The sequence below is a fragment of the Barbus barbus genome (assembly GCF_936440315.1).
Source record: "Barbus barbus genome assembly, chromosome: 5".
NCBI classification, from domain to species: domain Eukaryota; kingdom Metazoa; phylum Chordata; class Actinopteri; order Cypriniformes; family Cyprinidae; genus Barbus; species Barbus barbus.
The window spans coordinates 32,767,917-32,786,569 of NC_136733.1; the positions used below are offsets into that span (position 1 = coordinate 32,767,917).

General features: G+C 34.9%; 3 protein-coding genes and 1 long non-coding RNA gene across 8 annotated transcripts; 2 read left to right on the forward strand and 2 right to left on the reverse strand.

Moving 5' to 3' along the window:
* Positions 1-33: 33 nt before the first annotated feature.
* On the reverse strand, positions 34-3,470 carry LOC306870085 (E3 ubiquitin-protein ligase RNF181-like). Of its 4 annotated transcripts, none has more exons than XM_079417145.1 (6): positions 3,138-3,470; positions 2,598-2,695; positions 1,768-1,901; positions 1,435-1,550; positions 878-952; positions 34-747 (listed from the first exon to the last, which is right to left on the reverse strand). In XM_079417145.1, the coding sequence occupies exons 2-6, from the start codon at positions 2,681-2,683 to the stop codon at positions 688-690; spliced, it is 471 nt and encodes a 156-aa protein (XP_079273271.1). In that variant the 5' UTR covers positions 2,684-2,695; positions 3,138-3,470; the 3' UTR covers positions 34-687. The 4 variants fall into 4 exon arrangements, with proteins under 4 accessions (XP_079273271.1, XP_079273274.1, XP_079273273.1 ...); XM_079417148.1 differs by having other exon boundaries at positions 3,203-3,270; XM_079417147.1 differs by having other exon boundaries at positions 2,598-2,715; positions 3,138-3,267.
* Positions 3,330-9,419, forward strand: LOC306870088. Its single transcript, XR_013784233.1, has 6 exons — positions 3,330-3,462; positions 4,220-4,356; positions 4,456-4,516; positions 4,682-4,791; positions 5,416-5,543; positions 8,558-9,419. It is a non-coding gene; the product is annotated as an uncharacterized lncRNA (long non-coding RNA).
* On the reverse strand, positions 9,103-13,537 carry LOC306870084 (uncharacterized protein). 2 transcript variants are annotated; one of them, XM_079417143.1, is made up of 6 exons: positions 13,163-13,537; positions 12,462-12,625; positions 12,319-12,366; positions 11,984-12,250; positions 11,461-11,607; positions 9,103-10,578 (listed from the first exon to the last, which is right to left on the reverse strand). In XM_079417143.1, the coding sequence occupies exons 2-6, from the start codon at positions 12,605-12,607 to the stop codon at positions 10,329-10,331; spliced, it is 858 nt and encodes a 285-aa protein (XP_079273269.1). In that variant the 5' UTR covers positions 12,608-12,625; positions 13,163-13,537; the 3' UTR covers positions 9,103-10,328. The 2 variants fall into 2 exon arrangements, with proteins under 2 accessions (XP_079273269.1, XP_079273270.1); XM_079417144.1 differs by having other exon boundaries at positions 9,290-10,578; positions 12,462-12,680; positions 13,163-13,300.
* Positions 13,336-18,632, forward strand: LOC306870083 (transcobalamin-2-like). Its single transcript, XM_079417142.1, has 10 exons — positions 13,336-13,620; positions 13,804-13,858; positions 14,680-14,863; positions 15,057-15,226; positions 15,660-15,812; positions 16,157-16,329; positions 16,412-16,586; positions 17,656-17,836; positions 17,979-18,097; positions 18,231-18,632. The coding sequence occupies exons 1-10, from the start codon at positions 13,618-13,620 to the stop codon at positions 18,290-18,292; spliced, it is 1,275 nt and encodes a 424-aa protein (XP_079273268.1). The 5' UTR covers positions 13,336-13,617; the 3' UTR covers positions 18,293-18,632.
* The last annotated feature ends 21 nt before the right edge of the window (positions 18,633-18,653 follow it).

Consider the following 18,653-nt stretch of genomic DNA (forward strand, 5'->3'; position numbering starts at 1 on the left):
CAACACACTTGAAATAATAATGCACACTATGTTAGAGAAGCTCACTTTTTATTAAAAAAATATGGACATGACAGTTTAACATTTTACAAATTCAGAGTTTTTTTGCTCCATCATTAGTAAATAGTAGTACAAGTCTGTCTCAGCATGTTGAATTTTTACAATAATTTACGCACCTAAAAAAAATCACACATTTTTCATGAGGTAGAGATCTACCGTATTACATAAGGAGGGTTTCATTTCCTAACTGGGAAAGTGGGCAATGTAGAGTCCACTGATGAAGTCATGCCTACAGTGTACCACTGTATTCACTATGAATTATTGTATAAACCATGGCATTCATTGCTTATCAGCACAATAATGTTTTAAGAAATCTCTTCAGGAAATAAAACGAATGAATATGAAATCATGGAGTGAACAAATACAATTTCACACTAAAACAAAAAAGCAACTGCTTTATTTAAAACATTTAATGAAATCGGAAATGTCTATAAGGCTACATTACAGTTCCATACAAACAGTTCTCAGTGCATAGCCATACAAAGCAGTCTTAAAGGTGATAACATTAAAAACTTTGCTGTTTTGTTTGTTTGTTTGTTTGTTTTCAAGTACACACAAACTGGTCCCTGCGCAGTAAACTCTCACTTCCAACAAAGTTAATATCATATTCAAGTCTTGAAGGTGCTGAGATCAAGTGTACATGGCTCCATGTAGATCCTCTAGTCTGTGTTCTCTCTGCCTTCTCCGTTCCTGTAAAAACAAACAGACACACTGAATGCTCAGGTATATTCTTAAGGTGTCTCAGACGAATCCAATGAATGAGTTACAGAAACAATAACTGTGCATGACATTAAAAAGAAAACCAATACTGCACTCTAACCTTGTCTTTTTTGAACTCCTCATAGTCTGGATTGTCAGTGGGTAGTTCAAGTCGACACAAGGGACATGAATTGGTCTGTAATGTTATGCAGAAACACTTATGATTATGCCAAACATGAAATTATATCAACATACCTAAGTTTGGGGTTGGTAAGATTCTTTCATGTTTCTGAAAGTTGTCTCTTATGCTCACCAAGGCTGCATTTATTTAATACAAATACATTACTATTGTCAAATATTATTATAATTTAAAGTAAGTGTTTTCTGTTTTAACATACTTCAAAATTGTATCTATTCTAGTTACGGCAAAGCTGAATATTCAGCATCATTACTCCGGTCTTCAGTGTCACATGATTCTTCAGAAATAATTCTAATATAGTGATCTGCTGCTTAAAAAACATTCAGAATTGTTATCAGTGTTGAAAACAGTTGTGTTGCTTGATATTTTTTGTGGAAACTGTGATATAGAGAGTTTGATTAATACAGTTTACAATCCAATCCAAATTAAACGCTGTTATTGTCCCTTTTAATAATCTGAATGCATTTTTGCTTACATACCTTACTGAGCCATGGCATGATGCATCCCGCGTGGAACAGATGTTTACAGGGCATCTCTCTCACGGTCTCTTGCTCCTCGAACTCCAGTAAACACACCGGACACTTCAGTGCTTTATCTGTCACATGAAAAAGTATCTTGAGGAAAGCTCAAGAAGAATGATAGTCAAGGACACCAAGGATTCAAGACCGTTTAATTCAATCAAACTTGCTGCCAATGCCAAACACAATAAAACATCTAAATTATTACCAATTATCCTGTTGCTAATGTTCCTTTGTGCAACAATGTCTTCTATGAATGTGTTTGCAGATGATTTTGAATGAGCAGTCTGTCACCTGCTTGTTCAGGGGAGATGATGACCACAGGAAGACTCTGAACCACGGCTTTGGCTGCCGGAGGCGGGAGACGCTGGTCCCAATCCGACAAATCAAATGAACCCGAGTCTATGTCAAGACCCTGCATCAAAGACCTATAGCCGCATAATTGTTAAAAATGGTTAGCAATATCATTATGTTCTCATCCACATAGCTGAGAAAAACTATAAAAAGGTTTCTTTTAATACTAATTGATGCAAATACTAATCAACTACTATTATGCTAATGCTGTTATTTAACCAAATATAATTAAGTACATGAACAGTAATATTCAAAATTTAGGGTTGGTAATTGGTATGTTTTTTATTTGATGTTTTTGAAAATCTCTTTACTCACCAAGGCTGAATTTATTTGATCAAATACAGTAAAAATTGTGAAATATTATTACAACTTTTTCTGTTTTAATATATTTTAATATGGAATTTATTTCTGTGATGGCAGAGCTGATTTATTTTAGCAGCTTCAGAGTCACATGATCCTTCGCAAATCATGCTAATATGCTGAACGAAACAACATTAAAGTGCTGCTTAGTATTTTTGTAGAAACCGTGACACAACTGTGATTGAATTTTTCCAATACTTTGTAATATTATAAATGCCTTTACTGTCACTTTTGATTAATTTCAATCCTTGCTGAATACAATAATTAATATATATATTTTTTTATCTTACTGACCACAGATTTATGAATGGTAATGTATATGGACACACATACTGAAAAGAAAGAAACTGTAGACACTGATTAAAGAAACGAGTTTGAGTTGGTCTAGATGGCACTGTCGTGCTAGTTACCTGGCCAGCTCCAGCAGGGCGTTCTGTCGGTACTGTTCTTCTGGATTTGTGGGCTCACAGTCATGCTCATCAAAATATGAGGCCATTTTCTACGTCACCTGATAAACACATAGGCCATCTGAATGACATTCAACGGAGCGGCTGTGGAAACCTGAAGGTTCAGGATCTGTTCTAACAATGAAGTAGCTAATTTACTCTCATAGAACAATAGTTGAGAGTTTAAACTATTTTTTATAGCGAATGTTTATATTTTCGAAACCGTTACACTGATCCAAAAAAGTAACATTTAAACCGGTTACTATTCAAAAACAACCATGGTAAATTGTCAGATATTCTTTCTCTTCTCAGACTTACTAACAGATAAAGAGACAACATATGAGGTGGACATAAATATCCAAAAGCTTTTAAAAGATACAGGCTGCTGACATCCCTATCTAATAACAATAATAGCAGTAACGTTACCCCTGCTAGCTGGCTAGCATAACAAGTCAAAGTTATAATTTACCAAAAATCAATGAATCTCAAAAAGTACGTACTAACCTTATTCTTCTAAATGTCTAAAAAAAAATCGTAAACGAAATTCGACCAACAGTGAATTCACCCACAGTTCTGAAATTGCTAATCATCAGGATGGAAACTTGTTTCACTGCACTGTCAGCAGCGCGAACACAACAATTCTATCGCGATATTTCCGAGAGGACGGAGTTGCCAGAGTGTGGTTAAAAATCCCCCAGTGTTAAATGTGTACAGTTAGTGGGTGTGTGTGGTTGCCATGTCACTGATGGACATGGATGTGTAACATGCCAACCAGTTCCTGCCGTTCAGACCCCTGTCTAGAGAAAACTTCGAGTGCAAACACATTGACGTAAGTGTAAAAACCTATTTTAAAAACCCGGCCAAGATATGTTTGAGAGTTCCGAGAATTCAGCTACTAATAAAACCATGCTGCACTTACTTATGTGTGTAGTTTTTCTTCCCAGCAAGAGAGAAAAAGTATTTGTACATTTTTCTGTTAAAATACAACTGTAAATGTACCTAGCTATTAATTAGCATAAATACACATGTGTGAGATATGCAGCTTTGCATTATCCATGTATGAAATCTGTGAAGTGTTGTTTTTTTTAGAGGTTCTTTTTGTATGGTCCCTAGTGTTGGGGACCCTTTCTGCTACGTTTCTTAGGCAACCCTATAACCAAAAACTCCCCCCTTCAAACTGGCTGCTTCCATTCTAACTCAAATTCTCTGAATTCCAAAGAGGTTTGTTAGTTTTGTATCTCATTCTCATGCAGAAATTAACTTTCTCATTTTAGAACAATCATGGAAAAAAGGGGGTGGTGATGGCGCAGTGGATAAAACACATGCCTTTGGTGTGAGAGACCCGGGTTCGAATCCACTGTGAGACACCCATGTGTCCCTGAGCAAGACACTTAACCCCTAGTTGCTCCAGAGGCGTGCGACCTCTGACATGTATAGCAATTGTAAGTCGCTTTGGATAAAAGCGTCAGCTAAATGAATAAATGTAAATGAAAATGAAAGATCTGGAGAAAACACTGATGAGCTGCTCTCTGCAGGTCAGAACCCATTAAAAATTCCCTCTCATGCTCATCCTGTATCTGCTGCAGTACACACTGCTGTATATCTCTTTTCTTCTCAGATGTGAATGAGGGGGTTGATGTTTATGGGCTTATACCTCTGGCATTGTCCCATGATCACTGATGTACTTCTAGATGCCATAGACACCGAACTGAGTCATCTACAGGTCAAGCACTTAAAGTCTGATAATGATTGATAAGCATGGTGTATTATTTTTGTCATAGCAAGAGTAGAATTTTGTCCCGATTTTGTGTCCCAACAATAGATCCACAGCCAAAGCCGAATGCATGGAGGAAACTCCAAGAGATATGAATTTCCTTTCTTGGGTAAGCATGAACCATTTTTCTTCAATAATAATCATATTGATTATTATTATAATATTGACATATTTTTTGTAGATTTTTAAATGTCCTATTTATTTAGTATTATTTAGTTTTATTTATTTATTATTTCTAAATGCAGTTGTTTTCCTAATGTTCTATATATTCCAGGCTATATATTCTATATAATCGGAGTCGGTCTGTAAGTAAAGACACAGGCTTGGGAAGCACCGTTCCAACCAATGATAAAACACTATCCAACCTTGACAGGACTCAGTCAGGTATTCCATACTTCCCATATGTAATTGAACATATAACCAAATCATTGTCCAAAGTAGAACAGTTATGGATATTTGACATAGACGTAGCTTGACATTTGAGCTCGAACCAAGCCAGTCGATCTGGTCAGTCAAACTCTTTTTAGCTTTTCTATAGTACACCTTCAAATTTATACTTTGTGTACCATTTACATGATTTTACAATGATTACACTGATCAGTGGCTAGCACGTGAAGATTGTCACTGCAACCAGTTTATCTGTATGGAAATTACTTGTATATTTTAGCCACGCTAAACTTAGCAATTATAAACACATTGAAGATAATGCACTATAAACATGTTTGTCAACAAAATGTCAAAGTAGACCTTTATCAAGCAAATCAAGGAGTAAATAACCTACCCACTGCTTTAAGTAAAACAGAAATCTGATTCAAGTCTGCCTAAATGACAGGCACACAAACACTTTTATATAAATATTTTTATATTTGTTACAAAATTCCAAAAGAAATTTACAAGATAATTGTTTCTTACTTCATGTAATCTTATGTTAGGCCTTTTATATATTTTATTCCATACCCCTACTTTAATTCATGTAATCATATATTTTTTAATCTATCATCCCTCTAGATTAGTTAGAGGAGACGAGTAGTGAAGGTGCTGTGTCAAAGCTTGACTGCAGAGGAAGGAAACATTCATCTGGCAGGAAAGGGAAGAGGAGACGTTTGTACCGAAGCAAAAGGAATGATTCCCACATTGTAAGAGACCTCAATGCTTTCTTTAAACAATTACTGTATTAATCAGTGTCAGTAGAGTTAATGTAGATTAATTATTTATCATGTGCAAATAAGGGACATGTACGGAAGTTCTAAGCGGCCATGCATTATTATAATTTTTCTGTCTTGTTTTCTCGTGATCACGACTTAATTTTCTCGTGATCTCGACATAACTAAAGTTATTTTCTCGTGATCACGACTTAATTTTCTCGTGATCTCGACATAACGAAAGTTGTTTTCTCGTGATCACGACTTAATTTTCTCGTGATCTCGACATAACTAAAGTTGTTTTCTCGTGATCACGACTTAATTTTCTCGTGATCTCGACATAACGAAAGTTGTTTTCTCGTGATCACGACTTAATTTTCTCGTGATCTCGACATAACTAAAGTTGTTTTGTCGTTATCACGACTTAATTTTCTCGTGATCTCAACATAACTAAAGTTGTTTTCTCGTGATCACGACTTAATTTTCTCGTGATCTCGACATAACTAAAGTTGTTTTCTCGTGATCACGACTTAATTTTCTCGTGATCTCGACATAACTAAAGTTGTTTTGTCGTTATCACGACTTAATTTTCTCGTGATCTCGACATAACGAAAGTTGTTTTGTGGTTATCTGGACATAACGAAAGTTGTTGATCTCAACGTAAAAAAATGTTTTCTCACGACGTAATTGTAGCTATAGTGAGAAAATCAGGGTCGCTATATTGTCTTCGACGATAAAGTTGCAGACCCGACAGCCTCCTTCTCAAGTGTCGAACACGTTGTTATGTGTAAGTCATCAATCACTGACAGACACAGAGCTAAAATGTCCGAGTATGAATATGCATGACAAGTATTCTATCATGGATCAATGTAGTCGGTCACACACACAACACCTTTAATATTTGGGATGGTACTTATACCATATTTTTATTTTTATTATTTCAGTTTGAGTGAGTCCCTGATCAAAGTAAAAGCGAATACGATCATCCATGATGCTGTGATGATGCTGCTTCTATAGCATTTTCTCATGCCGAATACACAGAGAAAATTAAGTCGTGATAATGACAAAACAACTTTCGTTATGTCGAGATCACGAGAAAATTAAGTCGTGATAACGACAAAACAACTTTCGTTATGTCGAGATCACGAGAAAAATTAAGTCGTGATAACGACAAAACAACTTTCGTTATGTTGAGATCACGAGAAAAATTAAGTCGTGATAACGACAAAACAACTTTCGTTATGTCGAGATCACGAGAAAATTAAGTCGTGATCACAAGAAAACAAGACAGAAAAATTATAATAATGCATGGCCGCTTAGAACTTCCGTAGACATGAGACTATTTTGCAAATAAGGCTAAAAAGCCCAAAACTAAAATAAAGAAAATTAGGTATCGTTCAATTCGGTATGCCGTTCCGAATCTAACGAGACTGATCTTAACTACTCATGTGCCCTCAGGTCATGCTTGTTATAATACATGACAACTTTGTTCCGAATCCACTAAAGTGTTGTGAAGATATAGCCTCATGTCCATTTTTGTTCAAATTTCATCAAATTCGTTAACACGCTTTACGAAAACGGCTTGATATATCAAAAAGGTTTTGATAACTTTTTGACATAATGCTCTGGTGATCTGAGGCAATTTTGGTGAAAATTAAACAATACATCTAGGACTAATTCAAAAAGTAGATTTTTCAGACAATTCAAAATATTGAAAAATCTTGAACCAAAGAAATTTACATTTTGGTATGAGCCATGGAATCAGAGGAAAAAAGAATTTTGCTTTTAGACCTTATGTTTCAAAAGTTATTAGCAGAAACATGAGTGCAAACTTGACCTGTTGGTGGCACTAGAGAGTTTGCATTGGAAACTCCAGTTTGCTGTGGTTAATGATGTGACTGTCCTCTATCTGAGTCCCAAAGTTTTGTCAAATTTGTTAACGCACTTTACAAAAACGGTTTAGTATATCATAACTTTTTGCCTGAAGATGATCTCAGCCAATTTTTCTAAATTTCAACATTTTTCAAAAATTCAAAATTGCGAAAAATCTTGACCTATAAAAATTTTAAATTTGGTGTGCATTCAACTCAGCATGAACCAAGGAATCAAAGGAAAAATTAGCTATATTAAATATTGATACTGCCCTCTATCTGTGTGCCAAATTTCATAACTTTCCCACAAGTGGTTCTATGGGCTGCCATAGACTCCCAGAGCGGAAGAAGAAAACTAACAGATACAATAGGTGCCTAAGATCCTTCGGTGCTTGGCCCATAATTAAAATAATAATCATCATAATAAGAATACAAATGTAATAGCAATGTATAGCATTTTAATTTGTAGTCTTTTAAGTTTACAGTGCCGTGAAAAGGTTTTTGCCCCCTTCCTGTTTTTTTTATTTTTTGCATATTTGTCACACTTAAAAGATTCAGATCATCAAACTAATTTTAATATTACACAAAGATAATGCAAGTAAATACAAAATGCAGTTTTTAAATGATGATTTCATTTATTAAGGGCAAAAAGCTGTCCAAACCTACCTGGCCCTACGTGAAAAAGTAATTGCAGGTGTTAACAGGGATCCCACAGACCTGGGTGGGTCTTATTTGGACACAGTACAACAAGTTTTTAGATTAATAACACAGTTCAAAATATTTTACAGTTTTATTACAGTATTATTATTTTTTCTTTTAAATAATATTTAAATTGGCTTTTATTTTTAGCATTTTATTTTTCCGTTTTCATTTTCGGTTTAATAGTCAAAAGTTATTGATTTTTGTTTTTAAATATTCTAACATTTATGTTTTAGTTCTTTGCTTTATTTCAATTAATCAAAATATTTTTTAATAGTTCGTTTAATTGCAGTAAACAATAACAACACTTGTATGCTAAATGATACTTTTTATTTTTTAAATAAATTAAAAAAATTTTTTTTTATTATTATTTTACACAACAAATTTTGAAGGATGTGAAACTACGTTTCAAAGCTTCTCTTTTTTTTTTCTTGGCAGATTGCTCCAGCCCAGGACAGCTATAGGACAGATCACCACTTACAAGCAAAGACCATCTCCAGTTAACATTTACTTTCGGCACTATAATTTGTTCATAAATTGTTGATTATATAGGAAAACCATGTACAAGCAAAAATAATTATTAAAGTTCACCCAAAAATTTGAATTAAAATTACTCACCCTCATGTTGTTCCAAACCCATAAGACCTTCGTTCATCTTCAGAACACAAACTAAGATATTTTTTGATGAAATCCGACAGCTTTCTTACCCTCTGTAGACAGCAAGGGTACTACCACGTTCAAGGCTCAGAAACATAGGAAGGACTGTTTTGTTAAAATAGTCCATGTGACATCAGTGGTTCAACATCTTTATTCAACAGTTCTCTTCCATGTCATTCTCTGCCGCACGTTCACAAGAGTTACCACAATGCATGTAAAGTCTTATGGGTTTGGGACATGAGGGTGAACTACCCCTTTAATAGCACCTCTGCGGAGCTCATGAGCGATGTTCATGGTCTGGACAGACAAACAGAGCCCCTCACTGTAAGCGAATATTTCAGATAGGCCTGTTAAAAACCAAAAGATGAACTTTAAAAACATACAATGAATAATTCTGGATCTTAGAATTGTGTTCGAGTTTACTGTGAAATAATGAATGAATGTTGTGTGTAGCTAACAGTATTTACAACTGGTCATTTAACTGTTAATTGTTTTTTTATTGTGATTTTTTTTATGAATTATTGTATTTGAACAACATTCCTTAAATCAGACAATTCATGACTTTGTATGAATTTTTTTTTATATAAATAAAATGTCAATATAAAAGGCAAACTGATTTTATTAAAAAAAAAACATGTCTGTCAGAGTGCGATATAGTCAATATTTACAAATTTTATATTTTGACATTTGGCAAAATGTATAAATTGCAAAAAGGTAAAACAAAATGTTTAAACAATAATTTAGGCCAATGTTTAAACCACAAGCAAAATGGATTCGCAGCTTATTTTACTGTTGTTTAATAATTACAGCCAGACTTAGAAGTGTTTTTTGTTCTTCTTCAGCTAGAAAAACATAACCAGGTAATTTCAACAACTGAAATCAATAGATTTCTATGATTCGATTTCTATGCCCATGCATCTCCTCCAACAATCATATTTTTGTTGTGTAGATAGTTAAACCGGTTATAAAGATTAGTGCTGTTGTCTCGGTCTGTCCAGTTCAAGAGCACATGGTAACCCTTCCTAAATCAAGCTCTTATTCATTTAACCAAATTCACCAATCGTGGCTTTCCATAACTACAACATCTTTAAAAAATAAAAATATGGACACCATGAAGAAGAAAATAAAAGGAGTCTCGGGTTTTGACCAGTTGAATGTCTTCAAAAAAGCAAATATCACGTGTAAATAATATGGCAGATTCTAACAAATCAAGCACTCTGAATTTGTACACAGTATACGAGTACACTGAAATAATACTAACTGCATAAAGAATAACCTAAAATATTTTGCATCGTTAACCAGTGATGTGTTTTAATTTTCACAGCTATTAACCAATGTACCACTGACCACATTCACATAGGATACTTCTCATTTAGTCTAGTGCAAATATGGTCCCACCTACAAAAGCAACTCAGGTTGAAACAAAGCATACATGGCACAAGAGAAATCTCATGTGAGCGTTTGTCAAGTGCTCATTATGCTCTCCCCTTATGGTAATTCCTCGTTTGCACTGATAAATTTCAAAGCTAAGGGATTTGGTTAAGATTGCCCTCTATAACTCCATGTCTTCCTCTCCAGAGTTGAGGAGCGCAGGGCTGCTGAACAGCGGGCTGAAAGTCTGCTCACTGGGTGCTGTGAACTGGGGTTGGGGTGGGGGGCTGCTGATAGGCGGTACAGGGGTGGGAGTCTGTCTGCTCGCTGCCAACTGCTTGCGCTGCTGTTTCTGTAAAGAGTCCTTCAGCCTCTGGGTGAGAGGGTCCTCTGGGGGGCGCCACAACACCAATTCCATACAGGAGCAGCTCCTGCAGAGGTGAGTGAAGAAGAACGTGCTAAACTGGATTTCTTTCCAATGAGCTCAGTGCTGTTAGTAGAAGCTGATGTTCTGCTGCTGGTTTGGGAACGTTTCTGCTTCTGTTTGTTTTCATACAATGATGAAAACAATAAGAATCCATACAATTTCATAAACCTGCTTTTACTTGCTTCAGTCATTCAGAATTGGTCATATAAGACCACAGGAAATCAATTCTATTTACTTTCTTAATAAATGTGCCTTGTCATATTCAGGCTTTTAAAATAGTTTTTTTTATCAGAATCAGTTCTTTATCAATACACTAAAAAATGAATACTTTTTTCATGTTTGTTCATGTTTTGATCTAACATTATTGTTGTAAATTTATGTTTTTGAAAAAGTCTCATATAGGCTGCATCAAAAATACAGTAAAACAGCCATTTGAAATATTATTATAATTCTAAAATAACTTTTGTATTGTAATAGCTGTGGTTTCAATTTTCATTTTCACATGATCCATTAGAAATCATTCTAATATAATGATTTGCTGCTTAAGAAACATTTCAGGACGCCTTGATGAATAGGAAGGTTTTTTAAAAAATATATAAATATAATATAAAGTATATATAATGGAATATAATTTAAAAAAAAATTACATTATAAATGTATTTTCTGTTAATTTTAATAAATGTAATGCATCCTTGCTGAATAAAAGTATTACTTTCTTTTAAAAAATATTTCCAACCCCAGAGGTAGAACAGGCTTATTTTTTAACACTTAAAATTAAGCTTATTTATGAATTTCTTTATTAACTAAAATTTAAATGGATCTGTTGAATTAAAGAGCCAGCAAGTGTCAAGCATTTATGGAAACCTGAAAATAAGAAGATACGCACACTGACTGAGCTACTGTTTGGGGTAGAATGTCACCAATCCCCCGCTGTAGCCCCTCTCTTAAGCTGTCGGACATCACCAGCACTGGTCTGCGCTGAGCCGGTTCCACAGCAAGCTCTTCTTCATCACTATCATCCTCCAAAGTTATCCTGTACCAAACATACACAATATATCAGGAAGACTGCCTATAAAAATGTACAGTTTTAAAGGTAGCATAACATCAGATTGAACTTTCATAAATCTAATTTCTGAACAATGACTCTATAAACACAAGCAGAGATACACCCCCAGTTTCACAGACAAGGCTTAAGCCTAGTCCCAGACTAAAATGCATGTCTGGGCTGTTTTAACTGAAAAAAACTGATCCTTAAAATACATCAGTGTCATTGTTTTCTCTCAAGATGCACACCAGTAATGTTATATCAAAAGGCATGTTTATAAAATTTAAACTTTAATAAGCCCAGACTGTGAAACCAGGCCAAAATGTTTGAAATTAAGATAATGACATCTTCATTTCTGTCTCACCTCTCTTCTATCTCCTGCAGTCTCCTCTGAGTGGCATCTACTTCCATGCTTGAGCCTTCTGTGGGAACTCTGGGTAATGGAGACGGTGTGGATGTGAAGGGCAGACCCATCTCTTCTGTCCTGGGTTCAGTATGCAGTTGAACCGGGCTGGCCTCAGAAGGGGAAGTGGTGATAGACTCCACAGACCATCTTTGGCTCACTTTAGGACTTGGATACTCATCTGCTCCTTCCTCTCCCATCAGCTTTCGCCGTTTAGGACTGCAGCTTCTGTAGGGAAAAAGGTCATACCCACTGCAGCATAGAGCAAATCTCATGAGTGGAAACAGTTTACTCACTCATCATCTGTCCTTCTCCTCTGTTTCCTCACGCATCTTCTATCCCAGCTTTTAAGATGAAACACACAGACAAATAAGATGAGCAGTCTTCAATTTATTGAATAAATGAGGACTGTATTAAAGCACAAGACCATAATACTTACGTATTCGGCATAGATACACCTGTCAGATGACGCAAGTCTCTGGTTGGCCTGCTGAATGTGGCCAAATCAGGGTTACTGAAAGGAGCAAGGGGGGAAAATGTGATGAACTCAAGCTCGCTGCTTCCTGACCTGGTGCTCTGCATCATCCTCCAGACGACGATGAGCTGAAAACATCAGAATTAAATAACAACGGCAGTCACGCAGTGTGAATAGAAGTATCTGGAAAACAGGAAAATTAATAAATCAATGGGTCATGCAGAGGTTCAGTACAACATGACCTGAGTTATACTAAGGCACACTCAAAGATTTTATCTTTACCTTCAAAAAAACATTTATACATAAATGATACATACCTAAATAATGAATGGCTATTGTTTTAAGTAGGACAAACTGTCATTTGCAGGTGTGAGTTGTAGATGTAATAAGCTAGCTAGTCGCTAACTTGTCACTAACTTGGTAAATTCATATTTTCCTTCACAGTAGGCCATGACATTGTAATGCTCTGAAAAAGTAATTTTTTTTTGTTTGTTTTGTTTTACTTGTAACGATCTTCAATACTTTACCATTAAGAAATAGTTTGGTTCTCTGGATATGACTTGCATTGATCGCTGGCTGCAGCTTCAAACATCCTCCAGTCATACGCCTCACAACAAGCAAAACAAAACACAGTCAGTTCTTCCATTAGGAACACACACACTTACCTTTCACACGCCCCCCAAAAGCGGAAAGCCAATTTTGCTGAAAATGTGGAAAAGTGTCTAAAGACAACTGACATGAGAAGTTGCAAGAGCCTGAATTTTAAGACGCGTTTCTAGAACAGTGTGAAAATGAACGGGGCTTCATGGGATTTGTAGTTCGTTTGTTTTGTAGTTCTATAAACCGGAAGTGCGCTATAAAAACAGTAAACAAACTCATGTTTGGGAAGAAAGAGGTTAAATTTTCTTGCTGTTAAACATTCGAAAAAACCGAGTGAAAAAAAAAAAAATTCAAGACGAAAATTGTAGGAAAATAGATAATCTAGAGCACAGGTCGACAATAACTTCAAACTCTGTAGATGAGTAACTAACTCCGCCTCTGATCACTGCCATAAAGTGTTAGTTAGTGTCAGTTATTCAATTTTAACCGGATTCAACAGGATACCTAACTTGACCTTAAAATGGTAAGAACCACTACCACTTTGACTAAGCACATTGATCGACTTTGCTTTAGTATGATACAGAATGTTTAAGCTCAAAACTCATTAGAAGTTAGAAATTAGTTTACTGCTAGCAAAATAATAAAGTGTTAATATGCTGTTTTAATAACAGATTTCACCATTTGTCTGTATTGTTGTCATTGACAGATTACTCTTGTTATTGTGAGTGCGCTGCTGGCGCTGGCTGCTGGAAAACCTTGTGGTAAGATTTAGTACATAGTTTTTTTCTTTTCTTTTTTTCTGTTTCCCCTGCTTTTTATTTATTTATTTTTGTGATTTTGATTTGTAGTCATCATTTGGTCATGTGGTGGGGAAATGACAGAAATCCCGTAATTGCACAATATGCTACGTCCTATTTCTGCAGCAATATCTTTACAAAAAAAGTACTGTACCAGTACCATAGTACAAATAATGGACGTAGATGATTCCTTGGTGTATTCAAATATACTGAATCATTACCATATTTATATATTATTCAGGTATTTAAAGTTAGTGATTGTTGCAGAAATACGATATGTTCAAAAGAATAATAGTCTATAACTTTCTGGTGTTTTTTCCCCCCGTTATTGTAGGTTTAGATGTTTTTCCAGAATGTTTTATTGATTTTTAGTGTTTATCATCCTGTTGTATGGACTTGTTATCCTGTCTAGTCCACAATTATAAAGTCTATAAATAAACGATTCTGTGTGTATCATAATAACCAATAATGTACTATTCTTAAACCCAATTCATAACATTCAGCATATTCATGAGTAATTTCTGTTTGTCCAGAAGTTCAGCTCAGAATACTTGGAATCATTTCACTCTCGTTTGTGACTGTGACAGTTCTGAGACAAAGTGTATTTTATGGGTTGAATGAGTGGTGAAAAAAAGGTCACTGTGACCTGTAGACAGCAGTGGACATAAATCAACTATACAGTGGCACTTAAAATAAGCAAAAGTGTTCAACGAGAAAAGTGATGCAAAATTTATGATAGTCTGCATTAATTTCATGCTCTCTATTTTCTCTGAATCATCGTTCAGCATCAGATCACGAGGCTCTTCTCCTGTCCTTCAATAAGCAGCTGCTGAAGTCAGTGGACACGCAAGACACCCTACCCAATCCCAGTGTGCACATTGCCCTGCGCCTCTCAACACACCATAATCTAGCTAAAGAGAGCGAATATCTCAACCGCCTCAAGACAGAGTTTCATGATGATATTGAGAAGTATGGAACACATTTCACATCTTTCTCATTAAACTTTAAAACAACTGTAAATTACTTCAGGAATGATTGTAACTGAAATAAATTCCACCCGTCCTGGTTCTGTGATGCATCATATCCTATTCTAGAATATTGTTCTATTTCAACTGATTTTGGTTCTGCTTGTATTATTACTATTTTATATATCTGCTTGCAGATCTCTCAGAAATAATGAGTTGGTGGTTGGCCGTCTAGCTCTGTACATCTTGGCTCTAAAGTCTTCCTGCTATGATCTGGAGAGTGTACATCTCACTCATAATGAGATGAAGGAGTCTCTCCTCATTCACCTAAAGAAAGAGATGGAGGAAGAAAAACAGAACATTGCATGTAAGGGGCAATTTTTTGTAATAGGGTCCGGAAGATTTTTAATGTCTGTTATGCTTAAGGCTGCATTTATTTGATTAAAAATACTGTAAAAACAGTAATATTGTAAAATATTATTGCAATTTAAAGTAAATGTTTTCTATTTGAATACATTTTAAAATTCAGAAATCATTCTAATATGCTAAATGGCTGTTCCGATAACATTTAATCTTGTTAATAATGTTGAAAACAGTTGTGCTGCTTAATATTTTTGTGGAAAACTAGTAGATTTCTACACAGAAAGTTCAAAACAACAGCATTTATTTGAAATAGAAATCTTTTGTCAAACCAATTTTAATATATCCTTGCTGAATAAAAGTATTATTTAATATCTATATCTATATATCTACAGGTATATATGTCATTTTATTGTACTGTAATACTGTATTTTCTGCAGTCGGTCACCGTCCAAAGACCAACTACTACCAGTACTCTCTGGGCATTCTGGCTCTGTGTGTGAGCGGTGTTAGAGTCAGCACACATGTCAGCCAAAAACTCATCCATGCTGTGGAACATAGACAGTTAAAACACGGAGAGTCCTTATGTGTCGGTGAGTTTAAATCAACTCTTTTTTTGGTTTAAAGATATGGTTCACTGTAAATCCAAACCCATCTGACTTACTTTCTTACACAAACATTTCAAGCAATTACAATGAATGGAAACTGAAACCTTCACACTTCAAAAGAGATGCAAAATACCATCAAAGTATCCCATATTTCAGATTTTGAAGATTCTGAAGCCATACAGCTTTGTGTGAGAAACAGACAAAATATTATAATGTCCAGCACAGCCAAAATGTCTTCTTTTGTGTCTTCCTTTTGTATTAAATTTAAAGAAATATGTTAATTTGTCCTGAGGTCACTAACCAATATGACTTCCTCCTTCACCCTTCAGACTCGCATGCAATGGCAGGCATGGCCCTTCAGTGTCTAAAAGACGAGGGAATTGCTGTTAAAGAGACTGCAGAGCTAGACAGGGCTCTGGCCACCATTAAGCAGAGGCTTCTTGACTCTAAGAGAGCTGATGGTCACATGGGCAATGAGTTCAGTACGGGATTGGCGGTGCAGGTAAGAATGAAGATATTAAATATTTGGTTAAATGAAAAAGCTTTATTTGAGTGACAGGTTCTCATGGTTCTCTGTCTTACAGGCCTTGATGGCTATGGGCAGTCAGATGGAGGAATGTGGCTCTGCTATTGAGGCTTTAAGGGCAGATGTTAAGAAAGGAACATACCATAACCCTATGGCCATCTCTCAGGTCCTGCCAGCTCTACACCAACGCACTTACCTTCATCTGAAGAGCCAAGAATGCCGCAATGAGGATGGTATGTACAATAGACATGCAAGCTCAATCAGCAGAATTGTGTTTGCAGTCCTAAAGTTTGTTTTTGTTTTTGTATATTTATTTCTGTAAAATAATTTGCAAAAAGGAAATTTGCTATTATTAAATTCCTAAATTGTAACTGTTATTGTAATTATTGAAATGATTAAAAACAATGCATTTAAAGTATTTCAACATTACATATTAATGTTATTACTATATATAATATATATATATATAAGACCATCGACTCAACCAGTCTGGGACACTGGCAAAGGATATAAGTATCGCTTTTGATTTCTCCTCTTTCCTACTACTTGTTTCACTTCTGATTCAGTTTTTATAACCATTTCTTACTATGTGTAAGTAAGTTGTTATTTTTAGCATGTGTGTTTGGCAGTGTTATTTCTTAGGATTACTGATAAACTATACTGTTTTGATTTGTATTTGTTATCTATTTGAACTTTAGTTAAATAATGTCTGAATTTATTATGTCTGTATATGTCTTTTATTAAGTTTTAGTTTTATTTAATTTGAGTTATTTTAATGCTTCAACAAACTAAATGCAAATGAAATTATATATATATATATATATTATAGTTGTTGTTTTTTTTGTTTTGTTTTTTTTTGGAGTTTGGCTTAGTTTTATGTTAGATTCATTATTATACTCATACCTTTTGTTCTTTAATATTTTTAATTTTAGCTTTATTTTTTGTTTTTCATTTAAATGTTAAGTTTAGAAATTTTGTTGTATGCATTTGTAATTTTTATTTAATTTCTTTATTTTTAAAATGTGTATAGGTAGTATTTATAAAGTTTTAGCTTTTAGTTTTGGATCTGTTTTTAGTTGTTTTAATACTACAATTGATTGCTTCTGTTGTCCTCATTTGTAAGTCGCTTTGGATAAATGCGTCTGCTAAATGACTAAATAATAAATAATATATTATACACACAATATTATATTTCATGTTTAGCAGTTTTAGATATTTTAATCTCAGAATTAGTTTTCCTAATAACTTTTGTGTTTTTCTTCTTTTTAATTTTCCATGTGCTCCATGATGTCCCTGCTTTAGACACTTTGACCACTGATGCAGATTCCCCTTCAGAAGTCCTCCCAAGTCCCGTGCAAGTGTCACTACAGGTGGAAGTTATTAAATCAAACGTTGCATCGTCTGTGTTTTCCATTCATGTACCCAGGGGCTCCTCGCTATTGGAAGCCCTCAACCTGCTCCAAGACAAACAAACTGGTTTCACGTGAGTTTGGATTTCTCAAGATGCTTTATTTGAACTATATTGTCAATTTAGTTTTGTTTGCTTTTTTTTACTGTATTAATTACAACTCTTTTTTTTTTATGAATTTTGATGATTAACAACCCTTTTGCTCCATGTATCACAGCTTTAGCACCGAGGACAGCTTGTGGGGACCCTTCCTCAGTGTGGTCAATGGAGAACAAGCACGTCAGACTGATCGGAGATACTGGCATATCTCCTCAGACGGCAACTCTCTGACACAGGGTGAGAGAATTCTACGCTAAATAGGTGTAACAATGCACTTGTCTATAAAAATGTATTGCATGGGACTGTTTTATAGTCTCTATCTGTCTTATAATAATTATTTAATTGTTCAGTTGTGTGCTTTTCTCCTTAGGTATCAAAGACTATAAGATTGATTCAGCTCAAAAACTCACCATTAAGAACACTGGATATTGATTCCTCTACTGGATGCAAGAGAAGAGATGAATGGGATGAAAACTTAATGTTTATGAATCTATGGATATAATTGTTTGATTTGACTTTCTTGTCATAAATGACTTTGAAGGTTGCCTCACTGATTGTTGCCTCAGTTTGCCTGAATGTTTAAAGGTTCATAAAAACAAGAATCAGAACATGTTAAAGTTGTTTGTATTTTAGAGATTTAATACATATATCTTTTGAAATCTAACATGTTTTTTTGTGATGCTGCAGCTGCTACAAATCTAGATGCACAAATATAAAACGTGTGTTCTGCAAGGTTTCTAATAAAAATACATTAAATGAACCTTCAACGCTGTATAGAGTTTCAGTTTTACTG

Coding starts and splice junctions, on each gene's coding strand:
- LOC306870085 (XM_079417145.1), bottom strand. CDS start 2,683: ATGGCCTCATATTTTGATGAGCATGACTGTGAGCCCACAAATCCAGAA. Junction 1,551..1,767: donor CATCTCCCCTGAACAAGCAG/GTGACAGACTGC, acceptor TTCATGTGACAG/ATAAAGCACTGAAGTGTCCG. Junction 748..877: donor AGGAGTTCAAAAAAGACAAG/GTTAGAGTGCAG, acceptor TTGTTTTTACAG/GAACGGAGAAGGCAGAGAGA.
- LOC306870084 (XM_079417143.1), bottom strand. CDS start 12,607: ATGATGCAGAGCACCAGGTCAGGAAGCAGCGAGCTTGAGTTCATCACA. Junction 12,367..12,461: donor GGTGTATCTATGCCGAATAC/GTAAGTATTATG, acceptor TCATCTTAAAAG/CTGGGATAGAAGATGCGTGA. Junction 12,251..12,318: donor AGGAGAAGGACAGATGATGA/GTGAGTAAACTG, acceptor TTTTCCCTACAG/AAGCTGCAGTCCTAAACGGC.
- LOC306870083 (XM_079417142.1), top strand. Junction 14,864..15,056: donor TTTCATGATGATATTGAGAA/GTATGGAACACA, acceptor ATCTGCTTGCAG/ATCTCTCAGAAATAATGAGT. Junction 18,098..18,230: donor CGGCAACTCTCTGACACAGG/GTGAGAGAATTC, acceptor TTTTCTCCTTAG/GTATCAAAGACTATAAGATT.